The sequence below is a fragment of the Diaporthe batatas genome, assembly GCF_019321695.1.
Source record: "Diaporthe batatas strain CRI 302-4 chromosome Unknown Contig00015, whole genome shotgun sequence".
NCBI classification, from domain to species: domain Eukaryota; kingdom Fungi; phylum Ascomycota; class Sordariomycetes; order Diaporthales; family Diaporthaceae; genus Diaporthe; species Diaporthe batatas.
Genome location: NW_025408562.1, coordinates 218,901 through 234,789, shown reverse-complemented (window position 1 = coordinate 234,789; position 15,889 = coordinate 218,901). Strand labels below are relative to the sequence as shown.

The 15,889-nt window shown below is 56.4% G+C and overlaps 2 protein-coding genes across 2 annotated transcripts; both read right to left on the bottom strand.

Annotated features, from left to right (window-relative positions):
- Window positions 1-21: 21 nt before the first annotated feature.
- Window positions 22-4,140, bottom strand: KVR01_011307 (uncharacterized protein). The gene is made up of 3 exons (XM_044785072.1): window positions 2,630-4,140; window positions 2,368-2,576; window positions 22-2,300 (listed from the first exon to the last, which is right to left on the bottom strand). The coding sequence occupies exons 1-3, from the start codon at window positions 3,001-3,003 to the stop codon at window positions 1,009-1,011; spliced, it is 1,875 nt and encodes a 624-aa protein (XP_044639682.1). The 5' UTR covers window positions 3,004-4,140; the 3' UTR covers window positions 22-1,008.
- A 6,357-nt stretch (window positions 4,141-10,497) lies between these two features.
- On the bottom strand, window positions 10,498-15,814 carry KVR01_011199 (uncharacterized protein). The gene is made up of 4 exons (XM_044788545.1): window positions 14,666-15,080; window positions 13,810-14,604; window positions 11,526-13,746; window positions 10,498-11,441 (listed from the first exon to the last, which is right to left on the bottom strand). Exons 1-4 carry the CDS (start codon window positions 14,959-14,961, stop codon window positions 11,238-11,240), a joined length of 3,516 nt encoding a protein of 1,171 aa, XP_044639574.1. The 5' UTR covers window positions 14,962-15,080; the 3' UTR covers window positions 10,498-11,237.
- Window positions 15,815-15,889: the final 75 nt, after the last annotated feature.

Here is a 15,889-nt window from a genome sequence, read left to right as displayed (position 1 = left end):
GCGGTCGTTGCACTTCACATCAAAAATCGGACTTCACTCGACATGCCAACTTCGGGTCGCTCAAAAGCTTTTGTTTTCAAAATCATGTTTCCATTCCAGCCAGGAACGCCTTGGCCCGTGCAACCCACCCTATTTCCAAAGAAAACTCGAAATCACGTCCGTACGACCGTCCCTATTGTCCATAAAGGAAGAGAAAGGAGACGGAACGAGAGTGAACCAACGTCTTTTTCAAGACATGAGCCCAGGTACATGATCCGTGACAGAAAAAGGCCTCCAAACCATCTCCCAGAGATTATTCAACCCGACCTTCGGAATGGGTGTACAGCAGGCCGGTGGTATCGTGCCGCTGTTATTGCTTGTGTGCTCTGAACCATCCATCGCGGTAATAGTAATTAGCCTCCTGGGCCCTTCCTCCATCCCCCAAACGTGTCCCTCCTACAGACCGGTGTCTGCAGTGAAAGAGGGGGCAAGATCGACAACCCGGAAAGACAGACGCAGTGTCTTTCGCATGTACTCGACAATAGCTATTAGGTGCCTCTGGGTCCATAATAATGGGCTTAGGGCAGCCGGTCAGTCAACATCGCCCGCGCCGATTGTGAGCCGGGCGAATCAGACTGACCGGCAGTCGCGGAGAAAAGAGCAATCGCGGTGCCAGACACACATGATCGATAACCAAGAGGAGATATATCGGTCATGTAGATCGCAGAGTCAAGGATAAAACGAGAACAGAGTCTTGAATGGTGGTGCAAATGAACATAGAGTGCGAACAAGATGTAGCGATGGGCAGTGTGGCGCAATCAAATGCGAACAAGAGCCAGTTATATGAGAGACAAGATCACCTGAACGCCGGTCATACAGACGGCGCCAACGCCCCTCTCCCCCCTCTGGCGAAACGCAAATCCCTGGGTATATACGACAATTCCTTGTCTAGATCACAGCGTCATTGTCGAGCAGACCGGACCTGGCCGACACGTGCTGAAACATCGGTGACAGACCAGCTTTTTTCGATCATGATTCGTTCACGGGCATGTGCTGCATGCTCTCCGGTGACAAACTCGCAGGCTCAACGTGGTCAAAGGACACCAGCTGGTTCATGTCCAAATCCGCTTGCGACGTCTCCACAAATGCTGGCGAGTGTGGCGGATGCATAGGCAGGTTGATGCTGTGCTTCGAGTACATCTCGTTCAAGCTATGCCCATCGTCGGACATGGCAGACTCGTGCACTGGGTACAGATCCGCAGACCCAGGTCTGCCGACCATCGACATTGGTGGCGATTGGTCGACGATGGCTGGGTCACCGTGGCTGGTAAATGACAAAGGAGACATGGCCTGTGGGACGAGGCTCGAGTTGTTCACCATGGGCGAGAGGAAGGTACCGCTGTAGGGCGTGTTGTAGCTCGAGGTTGGCATCGGTGTGCTCTCGGAATGCTGGGCGAAGTAGTTGGGGCTGGAGTAGTCGGATGGGGACGCAGCACTGGGCGCGGTTGTGGCAGACATGGGGTATTGTCGCATGTCGAGGCCAAAGCCAGCCTGTGTGTCGATGCGCAAATTCGGCCCCATACCACTGCTGGGCTGCTGGGGAACAGGGGCGAAGATGTTGGGGCTGTGGGGTTGCGCTTGGTTCTCACCAGGGTGTTGGATGAAGAACGATGGCATTGGGGTCTGGAGCATGGCGAAATCCACTGGCATTGGGACCGACCTGCTACGCTGGCGCTTGTGACCACGAGCCATGCCAGGGTGCAGCGCTGGTGGGGCACCCCATTGTGTCTCTTGGTACATGCCGACGTGAGGCTGGCCGAAGCTTGGCTGGGAGGACGGTCGGTTCGTTGGTGAAACTGGCGCCGACATCGAGATGGCATGCATGGCCTCGTACGGGTTGGTCTGGTGGCGGTTCATGAAGGACTCCAGAGACACAAGCTTGGCGAGCTGGCCGCTGAGAACCTTGGGGTTTCCACCGAGGTGGTGAACCATACACTGGGAAGCCTGCTGGTCCTCGGTGAAGTCGCCACATTGGAAGAAACCGTTGGTGGTGGGAGACGAGTCCATGAAGAAGTTTGGTGGCCTGTTCAGCTCGATGACAATGCCGCCGAGCTTGTTCGGGTCGCCTTCGCTGTTCTCGAGGTAAATCGATTTGATGTGGGCGAAGGGGTACTCGATCTTGTACCCGGCCTGCTCGTTGTTGATGTAGTACGTCATCGTGCACTTGTCAGGCGAGTAGAAGATGATCAAGTCCATGGTGTTCTGGCCAACGCGAGTCCACTTGCCAATGCTGAGAGAGCGGCAGGTCAAATGGTGAATGACTTTGGCGACTATTGTTAGACAACTATATCACGTCTGTAGGAGGCTCGATATCTGGCATGTACTTACGGACTTTGCCCTGGCCACCCTGTTCTCCACCAAGGAGCATTCCGCTGTGGCCATAAGGCATCAAGCCACGTCCCAGGAAACCTGCACCGAGGCCCTTGCCAGATTCCATGGCCTGCATAGCCAGGTATGTGCGCATGGACTCGGGTATCGCGTCGAAGTCTTCGCCTGTCTCAAGGCTCTTCTTCGCGAGAGCCTTGATCTTGGCACGCCTGGGATGTTTGTTAGTCCCCTCCCGAGTTCGAGGTGTGGGGCAAGCGCGTACCTGTTCTGGAACCAGATCTGGACAGAGCGCTCAGTCATGTTGATCTCCTCGGCGATTCGTTCCCGGACGTTGGCCGTGGGGGTGGGATTCTTGTTGAACTCCATCTCCAACGTTGTCAATTGATCTTGAGTTGCTCGCTGTCGCTTCTGGTTCTTCTGCTGCTGCGTCAGGGTGCTCTTGCGAGGCGGGCGTTTTGATGTGGAGCCGGCATTGTGTGAATTAGAGGTGGAGGGTGATGGTGTTTGCGCAAAGCCGGGGTTGCCGGCTGATACTGGAGTAGGGACAGTGGCTGGCGAGTTGGCGGCTTCCAGCTGGACGGTCGAGGTGGCAGACCCTGGGCCTGACATGCCCGAATCTTCAACCTTTGTGGCCATTTCGGGCGGACTGGTGAAGACTCGTGAAGCAAGAGCCGTGCAGTGTTGCCAGGCGTGGTCAGGTGTATTATCTTTCGAACTCGGGCGAGGGCGAGATCGGTGGTTCGGTGTTCGCTGTTATGAACGACCGAGTGTGTAGAGGTGCGCTGTTCTTGTTTTGAATTCGCGACCTGTTATGACCTGTATCTATCTCAAGAGACCGTGCTAGTCCTTATGAGAGATTGGTATGATATCGTGGGTCGGCAGTCCGCGGACTCGACAGTCGGGACAGTGTGGTGGTGATATAAGGAATGTGTAGAATAGCGAAAGGCAAAGTAACGAGTAAGGAGTGTCGTCCTGGCAGCGCACAGTACAGTGTGGGCGGGAGGGGATAGTTGAAGAGGCGAAGAGAGAATAGGGTTCAGGTCGTTCGATACGGAAATCCGAGATCTAAGAGTTTCCCCGTGGGTGCAAAGGCAAGGCAAGGCAAGGCAAGGCCAAGGTGAAGTGGGTTTAACAGCGGTGGTATTTTCGCGTTAGCCGAAAGAATGTAAATGGGACGCCCGGAAGGATTGAACGGGGGACCGAGAACTGGCTGGAAAAGCACACAATGGGGAACTTCAAGGGAGTGACTGTGGTTAGGACATAAAGAAGCGGGGAGGGGGGGAAGAAAAGGAGAGGAGGGAAGAGAGTCTGTCGATTCAGCGACGAGTCGGTTGGGTGGACTGACGGTGAGGGATTCACGATGGAGAGAAGGGAAAAGGAGAGGGCGACGACGGGGAGAAACGGGGGGGAGGGATACAGTAGAAGAAAAAAAAAGCTCGAGCCAGCCAGCCATCCAGGAGGAGGAAGGAGGAGGAGCAAGGACTCGCCAGCACCAAAGCACACAGGCACACCCACTACTCCGCACACCACTCCTGCCTGCACTCCCTCCCTCACACACCCGCATGCCTTGGGTCCTTGGGTACTTGGGTATGCTCACTCACACTCGGACTGCACTGCACTGCACACAGTACGCAGTACGTACACCACGTACAACACCACCAAGCAAGCAGCCTCCTGCCAGACCAAGGGGAGCCGGGGGGGAAAAGGGAAGGAGGGCGAGGATAGGGAACCCCCTGGCTCGGGGCCCTGGACGGGGATTGGACGAGGATTGGCTGTCGGGCAGGGAAAGGGCGGCTCCTGAGCGGTCCTGACTGACGCTGCAGCCCTTGTCCCTGATCGAGGAGGCACAGTCGACCAGTCCCACGCGCTGGCCTGTCGCTCCACGGCCCACTTGGTCTGCAACCCACATGCACTCCCACCTTGGGCGCCCGCCTCCCTGCAGACCTGCAGCATGATGCCCTCTTTGTGAGAGCGAGCGAGCGGCTGTACTCCGTTGAGCGCCGGTACAGTACAGACAGCCCCGAGGGCATACAGTGGGCTCTATCCTTTTTCTGGTTTTCCTTTTTATCCTTTTGCTCTCGCCTCCTCTGTCAGTCCGCCTGTCCGCCTGTCCGTCTGTCAGCCCATGCATCCCATCCCACCAGGATCTCACCAGTTCGAAACTTTTTGCCTCCCGACCTCCCGACTCGCAACCAACACCCGCCCCGATACGAACAAACGGATGGTTGGGGGCGGGTGAGAGACCTGCAGGGCTTGCAGAGCTAGAGGATACATACAGTACGGAGTACTGCAAACAGAGCAAAGCATCGTGGCCACCTGCACAAAGTTCATGCACGCTGGATGGGCCCAATCCTGCAACAAAAAAAACCATGGGGCACACCACACCAAACCACACCACCCCATCCTAGACCACACCACATCACTCACGAGAGCACACCACACCACGCATTGCAGCCTGGCTGGCTGCACGTTGAGGCCGTGTATGGCAACGCCAGCCTACGCCAGCCGTTTGCTGTACTGTGTAGAGAGGCGTCTACTGTGATACCCTCTCCGTGTCTTGCACAAGCACGTACACGACTTTTTTTATTTTTTGGCTGGTTGGTCGTGGCCGGGCTTGAGTGAGTTGTGGTTGCAGGCCATGGTTTGGTCGTCCACCATCCGCAGTCAGCCGTCTGGCCGCCGTCAACCTTCACCAACGATGCATGTCCCTGTCGTCGACGGTGCACGTCTACCACAGCACTGTGTGCGCGCATGCGTCGTCCCCCGTACCTGCATTAGTGTCAGGGGACCGTTTCTCCTAAAAAGGACTGGACGCCCACACTAAACGCCACACGTCCAAGGCCCAGAGGCAGGGTGTGCCCCATTGGCCCGCCCTCGGGGCTACGTACTGTGCTACTTGCACCTCAGGAACCACAGGAACAACCTCCGGTCAGCTCGGTTGTTTGACACCCTCTAGGCTCGCTCTGGCAGACAGCAGACATGTCATTGATGAGTCGCCTCGCTTGCAACCGGCGGCCCTGTGGCTTCTTGCCAGCACTGTGCTCGATCAACAGATCAACGCCATACCACAGGAGCTGGCTGCTGCTCACTGCATGTCTGCATGTCAGCAAGTGTCCGGTATTAATCCGCCCAGCCGCCCCCAAGGTTTCCACACAGACGTGCTGCGAAGATGCGAAGAGGCTGAGTCCGTTTCTACCGGAGCATGTTTCAAACCCAGTCCTGACGGTGCAGATGCCGCACCTGCCGTAGTGCCCTCCATGACCTCTCGGGGGACACACGGCTAGACAGCAGTAGCAAGTGACAAACACGCTCACGATTCACGAATCACGCCGGTCTCGAAGCGGGTCTGCGAGACTGGGTCCGACCCGCGGGGACTTGCCTGCGAGCCGCTGCGCTCGCTGCACTCGCTGCACTCGCCAACGCTGGCGGATTCAGTCACTGGCACTGGCACTGTGCGAGGCGAGGCGAGCTGATGGGGGCCTGTACCGCGACGATGGTTCAACCATCAAACTTTGACGGACACGGTCAAAAGAGGCCTTTTGCACCAGAAACATGATCCAACAGTGACAAACCTCCCCATGGCTGTAGTTTGCGCCGCAGCAGCCGGTCAACTCTGGAACCCCCCCTCCTCCTCCGCTGTACTGAGACGAACCCCATCAGGCCCATCAAGCAGTCTCAATGGCCCAGAACCACAATGCCGTAATACAGGCATCACCGCCCGCATGAACGCTCTAGTAGCTGCAGCAACATGGCTCCGCTATGTCGCAGAATGCAGCAAGCTGAGTCTCCGCGACCTGTCCGGCCCCTCAAAAGGAGTTCAGCAACACACTGCGGCTTCGATTTATGGTTCGCGCGCCTTGCGCCAGGCCCAACACCAGCCCCGTACATCCTGACATCCCACCAAGCGCCAGAACCCTTCAGGCTTCAGCCCCGGGTATTGAGACCATCATCCGTGACAGCATCGGCTGTGGCCAAACGCAGCACAACTCGCCCGGGGACTAGTGCAATGGCGACTCACTGTTGTCCAGTCAGGTTGCGCGCGGTTGACCGTTGTCTTTCGGCCCTATCCACCCCGCTTCAGAAGCGGCATACCCAATGCCAGTGGAAGCCCGGCATGCCGACTCACTTCTGAACTCGCGTCTTGGAGCGAGCCACTGCCGGCGCGTTCTGGAACGAATGGGATGGGTCAGCTGAAAAGGGGGGCCTCGCCAAGAAAAGTTCGACGAAAGCCGAGCGACCACCAGGGGAGTGCGACCCCACCGTGCGACCCGCATATACACACTAGTATTTTCTCAGCCCCTATACTTGAACGACGGATTTACCAACGGCTTCTAAGACACACGGCTGAAGACCTCGACCTGCATTGGCGTTGTGCTTTTGCCCCACGAGTCACGGCATCGACCTACAGTATTAATGCTTGATAGTCAGCCAACCGCCACTGGCGCAGCTCTCGTCGAGGATTTGCTATCAGGAAAACGTCGATGGCCATGCACATGGTGCACTTCCAAGACCACGCCTTCCCTTGCTCACAGATCACTCAAGGTTTCAGAATTGAAGCTTCCGCCGAAATCGACTCGACTCGAGTCTGCACCCGTCCTGCCGCATCGTTGTTGGCCTGCGAGGGATGAGGCGCGTGCTACTCGATCAGAGACAGCACGGGGAATTGTCCAACAAGAGTAAACCGGGTGATCGTGGTGCTGTTATCGCCAGTAGACAACAAGTCGCGCCAGGTTTTCAATTCCCGCATGGACAAGGTGGCGTTGCGGCCTGAAGAAAAGGCGAGGGTACTTATGAGATCCCCATACTGCAGAGTACTTGCGCGGGCGATTGTGACAATCGCTTCCTGTGTGAATGATGCTCGATCGCTACCAGAAATAGCAATCAGAAGCTCTGGACTCAGGAGCGGGTAAAACGACGGCGTCGCCGCGGGACCACTGACGCCTTTGCCCCACAAACAGCACTCGGGCCTGAGGTGCCTGCCAGTCGGAACCAGCCATCCCTGATGGGATCGCTCCACAGCTTCTGCAGCCTCTTGCTACCATACCTTCTCTCGGGCTCCAGGCTGCCTGGATGCAGGGTGCTTCAGAGAGCATTCGCGGCGACACATGCAGGCAGGCTTCTTCCGGGAAGCTCAGGCCAGAGCATCTTGGCCCGGGGGCCGTCTGGACACAGTGTGGAAACATGATCATGCCGCCCCTTGTCACTCACGTAGCTCTGTCCTGCTCGAGCGCGACTTACCCCTGGAAAAATGGGTCGAGACCTAAGACGAAAACGTGTCATGGGTTTGGGGTGATCACTACTCAATACGGAATAGCGCGATCTTTTATTTCGTCTGAAGTTTTGGCTCCACAATCCTTGCGCACTTCCCGCAACTGCTTGGTCCTCTCTGGGGAAAGCCCGAGCACGATTATTACCAACGGGACGTTCTTTTTTGAATGGTAACTCTGATGAGGCTGATGAAGCGACGGCAGTTCTCAAGCCACCATCCAACGCCGCAATGACGCAGCAATCGCATTCGTTCTTGCTTGTGAGCCGTTGATAAGAATAGCCACATGCATCCCAAGGCCCCAGATCGGTCATGTTTTGCTCGATTTCACAAGATGTCATGATTCACTATGCATGTGGAGCTTTGTGACATATCGTTCGGCTTCTACTGTACTGTGTATGTCGTCTCGAGAGATCTTCGTGTCCTAGTGGGCACCAGCCCAGGGCCTGGGGTCGCACGTCCTATCTGTGTGTCCTCCTGAATCAGGTTGTTGAAGCTTCTCACAGGAGGCACACTTTTTGCCTGTCAGGACAGATAGGTTGTGCGTACAGCACTTTGGCATATCGCTTCTCTCCGCGGGTGGTTCGTCTTCGATAATTGGGCGGATGAGTTTTCCTCCCTATTATTTGGAGTCGTCGGCTGTCTCTCCGTCTGCTGGGAAGTCGGCTGTCAGATGTCAACCCCGGTAAAACTGCGCGGCGGTTATCGAGTGCCTACGGCCAGAACTACTAGAATGGGACTCACTGGCATGACGAAGAATAAAGCTTTCCGTCAAAGGCGTAATAGATGATGTCCGAGGCTCTTTCGAACCCTGAGCTCCAACCCCCCGACTTTTATCGAGACAGTGGAGCCACATATCCATTCCCTTGTGCGGCTCCTCCTATCATACACGCTCTCTATCAACCCATCGGGAAGGATGCATACGTCAAAAAGGGGGCCGCTGGCAGTCTTTCGTGGCCATGAACGAGCCATCTTTCCGAGGCGGGGAAGACCCGGCTGACCAATGCCAGGTGCTCGGTTTGGCCCATCAAAAAAAGTCGGAGCTTTGGAGTCCTTGGTCCCTCTATCGTGCAGCCTCCCATCCGAATAGGAAAATTGTCCGACTTGTTGGCAAGTGTCAGCCTTGCCCGAGAGGTGCGACGCGCGTGTGCCAAAGCGGACCTGGGCTGCTACAAGCGTCTCGCGGGGTGCCGCGTCTCAAGCCGACATTCTACAAACGCGCGTTGCTCTTTCCTTCCCGTTGAAATGCCCGTCAACCTCTTTCCGTCTCGGGCTCTTGGGCCCTTCGCCAAGCTTGAAAGCGTCTTGTAAGTGCACGCAAGGCTACTTTGGATCGAAGGGGGCTGAAGGGGGAAACACTCCGACTCGCCTAAGGTGAAGGAGTTCTCCAGAGTAGGATTCATGCGAGTGTGCCTTGCGTAAACTCCGGGCTCCTCCTGCTACCTTGCCCGTGCACCTCGGCACTCCAGGCGAGAGGCGAAAGCCAGTCGCCAAAGTACTGTGCGACCGAGGATCACCCGCATTACTGTATTTGAGTGTTGTCTGTCTAAGACCGAGACCTCTCTGTCCTGCCAACGTGCTTTGTCCTGCGGATGGGTCCCAGAAATGGGAAACGGGATGCGGGACGGGATTGCGGGTTGGAGAGGACTAGGATGCTTCCCCTCGCTCGCCCCATGATTCAACGCTGATGGACCGGACGCAACTCTGTGCCTGCGTATCATCCATCGGTCCCGGTTTTTTCTTCTGAGATCTCCCCATCCGAATCGCCCCAACCCGCCGACTTGGGACTGCGAGTGCGCTGTTCTTCGCGGCTCTACAGTACAAACCACAGGATAAAGATGGCCGGTTGGGTCGGGCAGGCTACAAAAGCTTCAAACTTACCTCTGGATCGGCACTGATGGAGGACAACAAGAGCGGATTTTCCGGGCAGAGAAGTTGCTTGAATAAGGGTTCATGCTCGCCTGCTCCGAGGCACAACATGTTCATCCGATCCTCGAGTGAGCGTTATTCCCACCCGGTCACTGGTCTGCCAGTCTGCTAGTCTAGTCCGCCTGCTCCTGGCTGGCAGAACCTTATCCGCCGCCGATCCCCCTGAATTCACCTTGCCCAATCGAGCCTGGTCACCCTACGGGCCACGGGGGATCCCAACAGCTGACAACCTTGTGCTCCTGCTGCTTTGGACTCGATCGCTTGGGATCACCGGTATGCCTGCCGAAAGAGCGGCATGATGATGTCCGCGGTAACTCTCTGGGGACTGGGGACTGGGGGCTGCGATACTCCGGCCAGCGGAGTCAGAGCCCCAGTGCATCGCCGTTCAACCCGGACACGCCCACTCTGCCACAATGGATGGGTGCTTCACGCACTCGTCGTGGGCTGATTGATCTGCTTGGTCCCCGATCCGGACGCCCTCGGTACCAATCATGAGTGCGGCCTAGGCTCGCAACGCGACCATCCATTCTTTTTTTCCCTCCTTCCCTCCTTTCCCCATTCCTCTGTACGGAGCACATGTATCTACGATACGTATGTACCTGCAGGGCTTTGACGTGGTAAGGCGCTGGGCGCGTGTGTGCATAGCACAAGCAGGCTGTGCTAGCCTCACGCTCGTTTCGCACCCCTTCCCCAGCTGGAGACGCCCGCCGCAAAACCAACCCCCCGCTTGCCACAATAGGACTGGCTGTTAGCTGTCGAGCCCCGTTTCACTCTGCGCGGCTAACTGGCGCAGCCACACAACGTCCTGCCTTACTCCGTACCTTGCCCTGCCCTGCCCTGCCCTGCTGCTCGGGGCCGATAAGGCATAAAGGGACGAGGCCCGTTGGCGGGACAAGGCGGTGTCCCTCTACATGCTGACATGGTTGTACGTCGCACGAACTTTAGGACACAGGGCCGCGGCAGAAATGCAACCCCCAGGGTCCTGTCGCAGGAACTTGTCCTTGGCCCGCTCCCCGGGCATGATGCGCCGTCTTTGCTTGCAGATCGCAGGTGCCAGAACGGGATGTGTCGTCTAGCATGGGCTGTTTCACACCCTTCTAGCCTGCCAGCCAGACGGCCTGGTCAAAGCTTTCCCGGCCGTCTTTCCCAGAAGGGGGAGGAGGGGATAAGATATGGGACGTGGCGCACGGTGTGCGCGAGACGTGATGTTATGCTTTTTTTTTCTGGTACGGTGATCTCGCGGGGTGTTGTTCAACGTTCCCTTGACAACGTCCATGTGGGCTTTATTGTCAAAGTCCTGGGGGCACCCCCGGCGCGGAATTCGCTGCGTCAAGACACAAGCGGTTTGGTCGTCGACTGGCATGCTGGTGACGGGGTGGCAGGGTGGATGGGTTTGAGGCGACAATAAGGGGGCAGGCAATCGCAGGAGGAAGGCTACGTGTGCATTACATACTAGGCGTACTAACGACTTAGCGGGCAGGTGGACTACGATTACGACTACGACATACTGGATGCGGGACAGCCAAATCCATTTCGGTCAGTCGGTTTACTACACACGTCTATTAACAGTGTCTATGTACGACGTCTTGGGTTGCAAGGGTGGGAGAGCCCTCGTGGAGAGCAATCATCGCTCTTGCTGTGGGAGGAGCCGGCTGGATAAGGGGGCTCCTATACTTCACTCCTCGTCGTCTTCGTCTTCAGAACCAGACCCGTCCTCGGACATATCCTCGTCTGAGTCCGAAGCCTCCTCTTCTTCATCGTCTTCGGGGTCCTCTTTGCCATCCTCGTCGTCTCCCTCTAGACCGTAGGCGTCGTAGAAGTCCGAAAGGGACCGGACTTGAGTCTTATATCCCATGTTCTTGAATGCCTTGTCCATGTTCTGTATAAATTGTCAGTGTGCGCTCTCAAATATCTGATAGGTGAGGGAAGGGGGGGGGATAGAAAAATAAAAAAAAGAACGTACCTCTTGCATTATTGGCGCGCAAGTCACGACAACGTTGCTCTTGCCAGGCTGGAAGACAGGCAGGATCAGCTCGGCCATGACCTCCCTGATCTCGTCGCCCGTCACGTTGCGCACCTGCGCGAGGATCTTCTTTGTCCAGGCCGGGTCGAGGCCCCTGACCACGCCGAGGATGTAGTTCTGCTGCGCCGCGTACGACATGGTGGCCTGCTCGTCGGCAAAGCTGGAGACGATGCTGCTGACGGCGCCCTCGACCAGGTGCTTGTCCAGCGGGACCTCGCCCGACGCGATCCTGGCGACCGTCTCGCGCGACGTGTCGATGGCCTTGCTCGAGTCCGGGGACCGGTACACGCGGTACTGCAGGAAGCCCCAGTCCATCTCGCGGCTGAAGTGCGTCCCGTACGCGAGCCCGCTGCCGCGCACCGCGTTCCAGAGCGGGCCCTCGACCGCCTCGAGGTACCCTATGGCGACGAGCATGGCGGGGATGCGCGGGTCCTCGTACGAGGTGAGGCCCTTGGTCGTGCTGACGCTGTAGGATGTGTCGAGGGTGGTCATGGGGATGATCACGGCGCCGGTGTTGCCGGGCGCCTGGCCCTCCTCGTTGAGCATGGTGTGCGTCTTGATGATGGGCTGCAGGTCCTTGCCCGCCCCGTCGCTGCCGAACGACTTGGTGAGAACATCCCAGGACTGTACGGGCTCGCTGAGCTTGGCGATGTCGGAAATGACCAGGACCCGGACGTTGTGGAAGGAGAACAGGAGCTTGCGGAGCTGCTCGAACATGTCCAGGACCTTCTGGGGCTCCTTCTGCAGTAGCTTCTTCAGCCGGCGGAGATAGACGGCTCTGACAAGCGTCCTCTTCGTCATTGGGTACCACTCTTTCTTAATATGCACTGCCCAGTCGACTTCAAGAGACATGGCCCTCCCGTCTCGCTTGGCTTCGGGGATGTCTGCCAATGCCTTTGATATACATGCCTTGATCCTCCTGATGTCGAAGACGCTGTCGAACATGAGAGTTCGGATCCATTCAATGATGGTTGTGTATTTCTCTGGCTCAAGCTGGAGACTGATCAGCATGCTCTCGGGATCGTAGATCTTGCCCCCGCCATTAAGGGTATAGCTGATCGTATCCTTCTCAAGCTCCATCACCACATCCTCAAAGTCGATCAGCTTGCCGTCGCGGTTGATTGGCGTGTTGAAGAAGTTGTCAATGAAGATGGAAAGAAGTGGCTTAAGCTCCACCGGTACCTGGGACGTCCCGATGTGGACTGAGATGTTGACGAAGTTGCTCGGCACGTCTTCAAATTGGATAAACAGCGGCAACCCTGGCTTGGCAGCGTCAATCGCTTTTTGGGCCGAATTGTTGCTCAGGCCGATGTCTTTTGCCCTCCCAGACCTGGCAGTGCTCGATTCGATGAAGTGGATGGATTCGGTTCCTGGAACTGGCCACTGGTCGATGAAGGATCCGGGAATCACGACGTCGTTCTTTGCCTTGGCTGCTTCGACTCTCTCTCCGAGCTTCTTCAATCCTTCGGGCCCTAGTTCCTCTTTCCTCTTTGCAACGCGATCCTCTTCTGCCTGCTTCAACTTGGTCGCCAGAGCCATTGAGGGTTTGCCAAGTGTAGAGATATGGTGGACATCGACGAGCCACTTTCTAAGGAATGTCTTCCACTGTTCCTCTGTCCATTGACCCAGGACTTCGTACTCCTGCAGTGTGCGCAGCTCGTTGAGGGTTGAACCGTCCCGCTTACCGAACAGATAGTCAGTGATGATATTGTTCGAGTAGAACTGCTCAGAACTCTCCGCCTGGAATTTGACGAGTCTCTCCTCTCGGTTGATGCACTCTTTCATGTAGGTCATATCAAGTGGTTTAGACGCAACCTCCTTCAGCAGCTCGTGCAGCCTCTTTTCCACGAACTCGAGCTTCTCGGTTGCAACGCCTGTGGGCTGGAACCATATGGTAGTGTTGGGCCTGCTGTCCCACCAGTATGAGACAGAGCTAGCGAGCTCCTCCTTCTCCACCATGATGTTCTCTAGAACTGAGACCGACGAGCCGCAAAGGTAAGTCATAAGTATGTTCAGAGCAGATGTTTCAATCAAGTTGGTGCAGTTGGGTCCGAAGAAAGCAATGGCAATGTCGCCTGTTGACTCGTCCTCCTCGGGGAACTCAACCGTCTCGACGATGGTCTCCTTTATGGGTGGTGGCTGGGGAGAGTCTATCCAAGGGCTGTTTCAAAGTCAGAATAAATGACTCCCAGATAGTCTTGATCGAAACTGTGACAGGGCTTACCGTCTGAATGGGGAATCCAGTGGAGGTATAGAGTCTTTTATGCTCTCCTCGAATTCGTCCAGGATCTGAAGCAAGTTTTCATGATTCGTCTCTCCGACTATGATAACGGCTAGATTCCGAGGCTGGTACATCTCCTTGTGAAATTCGCGAATCCGCTCGGGCGTCAATGCACGAAGAGCTTCCATCATGCCACCAGTCTCGTAACGGAACCCGACATTCTCGGGGTAGAGGAGCCGCCGTGCGCGGAGATCCATCAGCTCGGTCATGCTGTATTGCAAGGCCTGCATCTCAGAATAGACCACGCCTGCGTCATTGCCATCGCCATCCACATGATGGACCTCGGTGATACAGGCCTCATCTGTGATGTTGGGGAGGATGACGTGCTCCAGATAGACGGGCAGGATCTGGGCGAAGCCGTCCCAGCCTGCGGTCTCCAGGGTGTATGCCGTATGGTCAACAGCTGTCCAGGCATTTGTGCTGGAGTACGCCCTTGACGCCAACTTGTCTAGGAGGCCCTTATACTGGTAGCTCCTGGAGCCCATGAAGACAAGGTGCTCAAGGGTGTGTGGGGCTCCGGAGTCATCGAATATCTCGGTGGCCAAGGTGAAGTAGCCGTTGATCTTGGGCCCTTCCCTGTCGGCCACGATGACCTGCATGCCACTGCGCTCCGACTCATACTGAGTTATGGTAGTGGGAGCATAGTCAGTCTTGAAGCTCTGCACCTTTCGAAAGCGCGGATGTTGAACTGGCGCCATTTTGAGGGCTGCGAGTGATCGGACAAGACGCTTTATTACCCTGCCGAGTATGTCAGAATGGAAAATGCACCATGCCAGAGGAGTCTTATGCAGTGAGGTACATATGCGCTGGATAGGGGACAGGAGACAGGTTGGGCAAAAGATAGGCGCCACCAATAGGGAAACACCAAAGAGGAGATGTAACAAGGAGTCGGCAACTCGGTGTCTCAATGGAACTTAATATCCCAAGAGCTACAGCTACGAGAATGCTGCTTGCACTAGTGGGCGTCTCCTCGTGGTCCCCAATGTTTGTTGGCGCACCAGACAGCTGCACTAGGACAATCTGAGGAGGCTGCAGCAAACGACGCAGTGTCACTTGTAATCTCTGAGAATTGCAAAGAGACCCGTGTGAGACCATCGGCAACAACCGTAATAAGGTAGCGTATATCCTTTGGGCCTTGCAGACAGAGTTTGCCTGCCCAGCCCCAGGGGCTATCAACAGGCAGGCTATTGGCAGGCAGTCTGTTGCGACTGAACACACCAACAAGTCCAAGCTCGCAGCGGGCGGTGAGACGGCCAGGTGGCTTGCTGTTGCTCATGGACAGGAAGTGGAAGACGAAACACAGCCTGTTGGGACACAAGGCAGGGAGGGGCTGCATGTCAGGCGACACAAGGGGGCTCGGACAGAAAGAAGATGGAGTGATAGATAAACAGATGCGCAGTGGACAGCCGATTGCGGTCTGGAACATGCAACAAACAATAATGGCTTACATACCTGGTTCCCCTTTGGCTTCGGGCTCGTTGGCCGGCCTGACAACGTCGCCGTCTCACCAAGAAGGCACCAGTCGGAGACCGAGTGAGGGTGAGAGTGAGAGTGAGGACGGAGGCGGGGGCGGGGGCGGAGATGCTTGGATTCTGCTATGGCAGGGCTGAAACTGGTGTATCGTCAAGACTTTGGCTTGCAAATTCCGGCTCGGCGAGCAGCTTGATGTCGTAAAGACGTCCACGCTGAGACCAAGCTAAGCGAGTCTCGAAAGTGGACAAGGAGCAAAAGGCGGCTGAGATGTCGGTTCCAAGACCTTGCCAGATCCCAGAGGGGTAGGTCGTGGTCAAAACACCAAAGACAGCTGTCGGGATTCGATGACAGGGCGAGGGTGCAAAGGCGGACGGGTGACAGACACGACGAGCCTGTCAGGTTGACTGCTGGATCGTGATTGATATTCAAGAAGTTGTCGAGTAAGTTCGCGATCTACCAGCCACAAGGGTTCTCGCTTTGAGAGTGCTTGTCCAGTTCCGAGGCCCTGGGATTTGGAGGGGTATTTTTCACCCCACATCCGTCGATAACT

Coding starts and splice junctions, on each gene's coding strand:
- KVR01_011307 (XM_044785072.1), bottom strand. CDS start 3,003: ATGGCCACAAAGGTTGAAGATTCGGGCATGTCAGGCCCAGGGTCTGCC. Junction 2,577..2,629: donor CAGATCTGGTTCCAGAACAG/GTACGCGCTTGC, acceptor CAAACATCCCAG/GCGTGCCAAGATCAAGGCTC. Junction 2,301..2,367: donor GGGTGGCCAGGGCAAAGTCC/GTAAGTACATGC, acceptor TAGTCGCCAAAG/TCATTCACCATTTGACCTGC.
- KVR01_011199 (XM_044788545.1), bottom strand. CDS start 14,961: ATGGTCTCACACGGGTCTCTTTGCAATTCTCAGAGATTACAAGTGACA. Junction 13,747..13,809: donor CTGGATTCCCCATTCAGACG/GTAAGCCCTGTC, acceptor ACTTTGAAACAG/CCCTTGGATAGACTCTCCCC. Junction 11,442..11,525: donor GCGCGCCAATAATGCAAGAG/GTACGTTCTTTT, acceptor CAATTTATACAG/AACATGGACAAGGCATTCAA.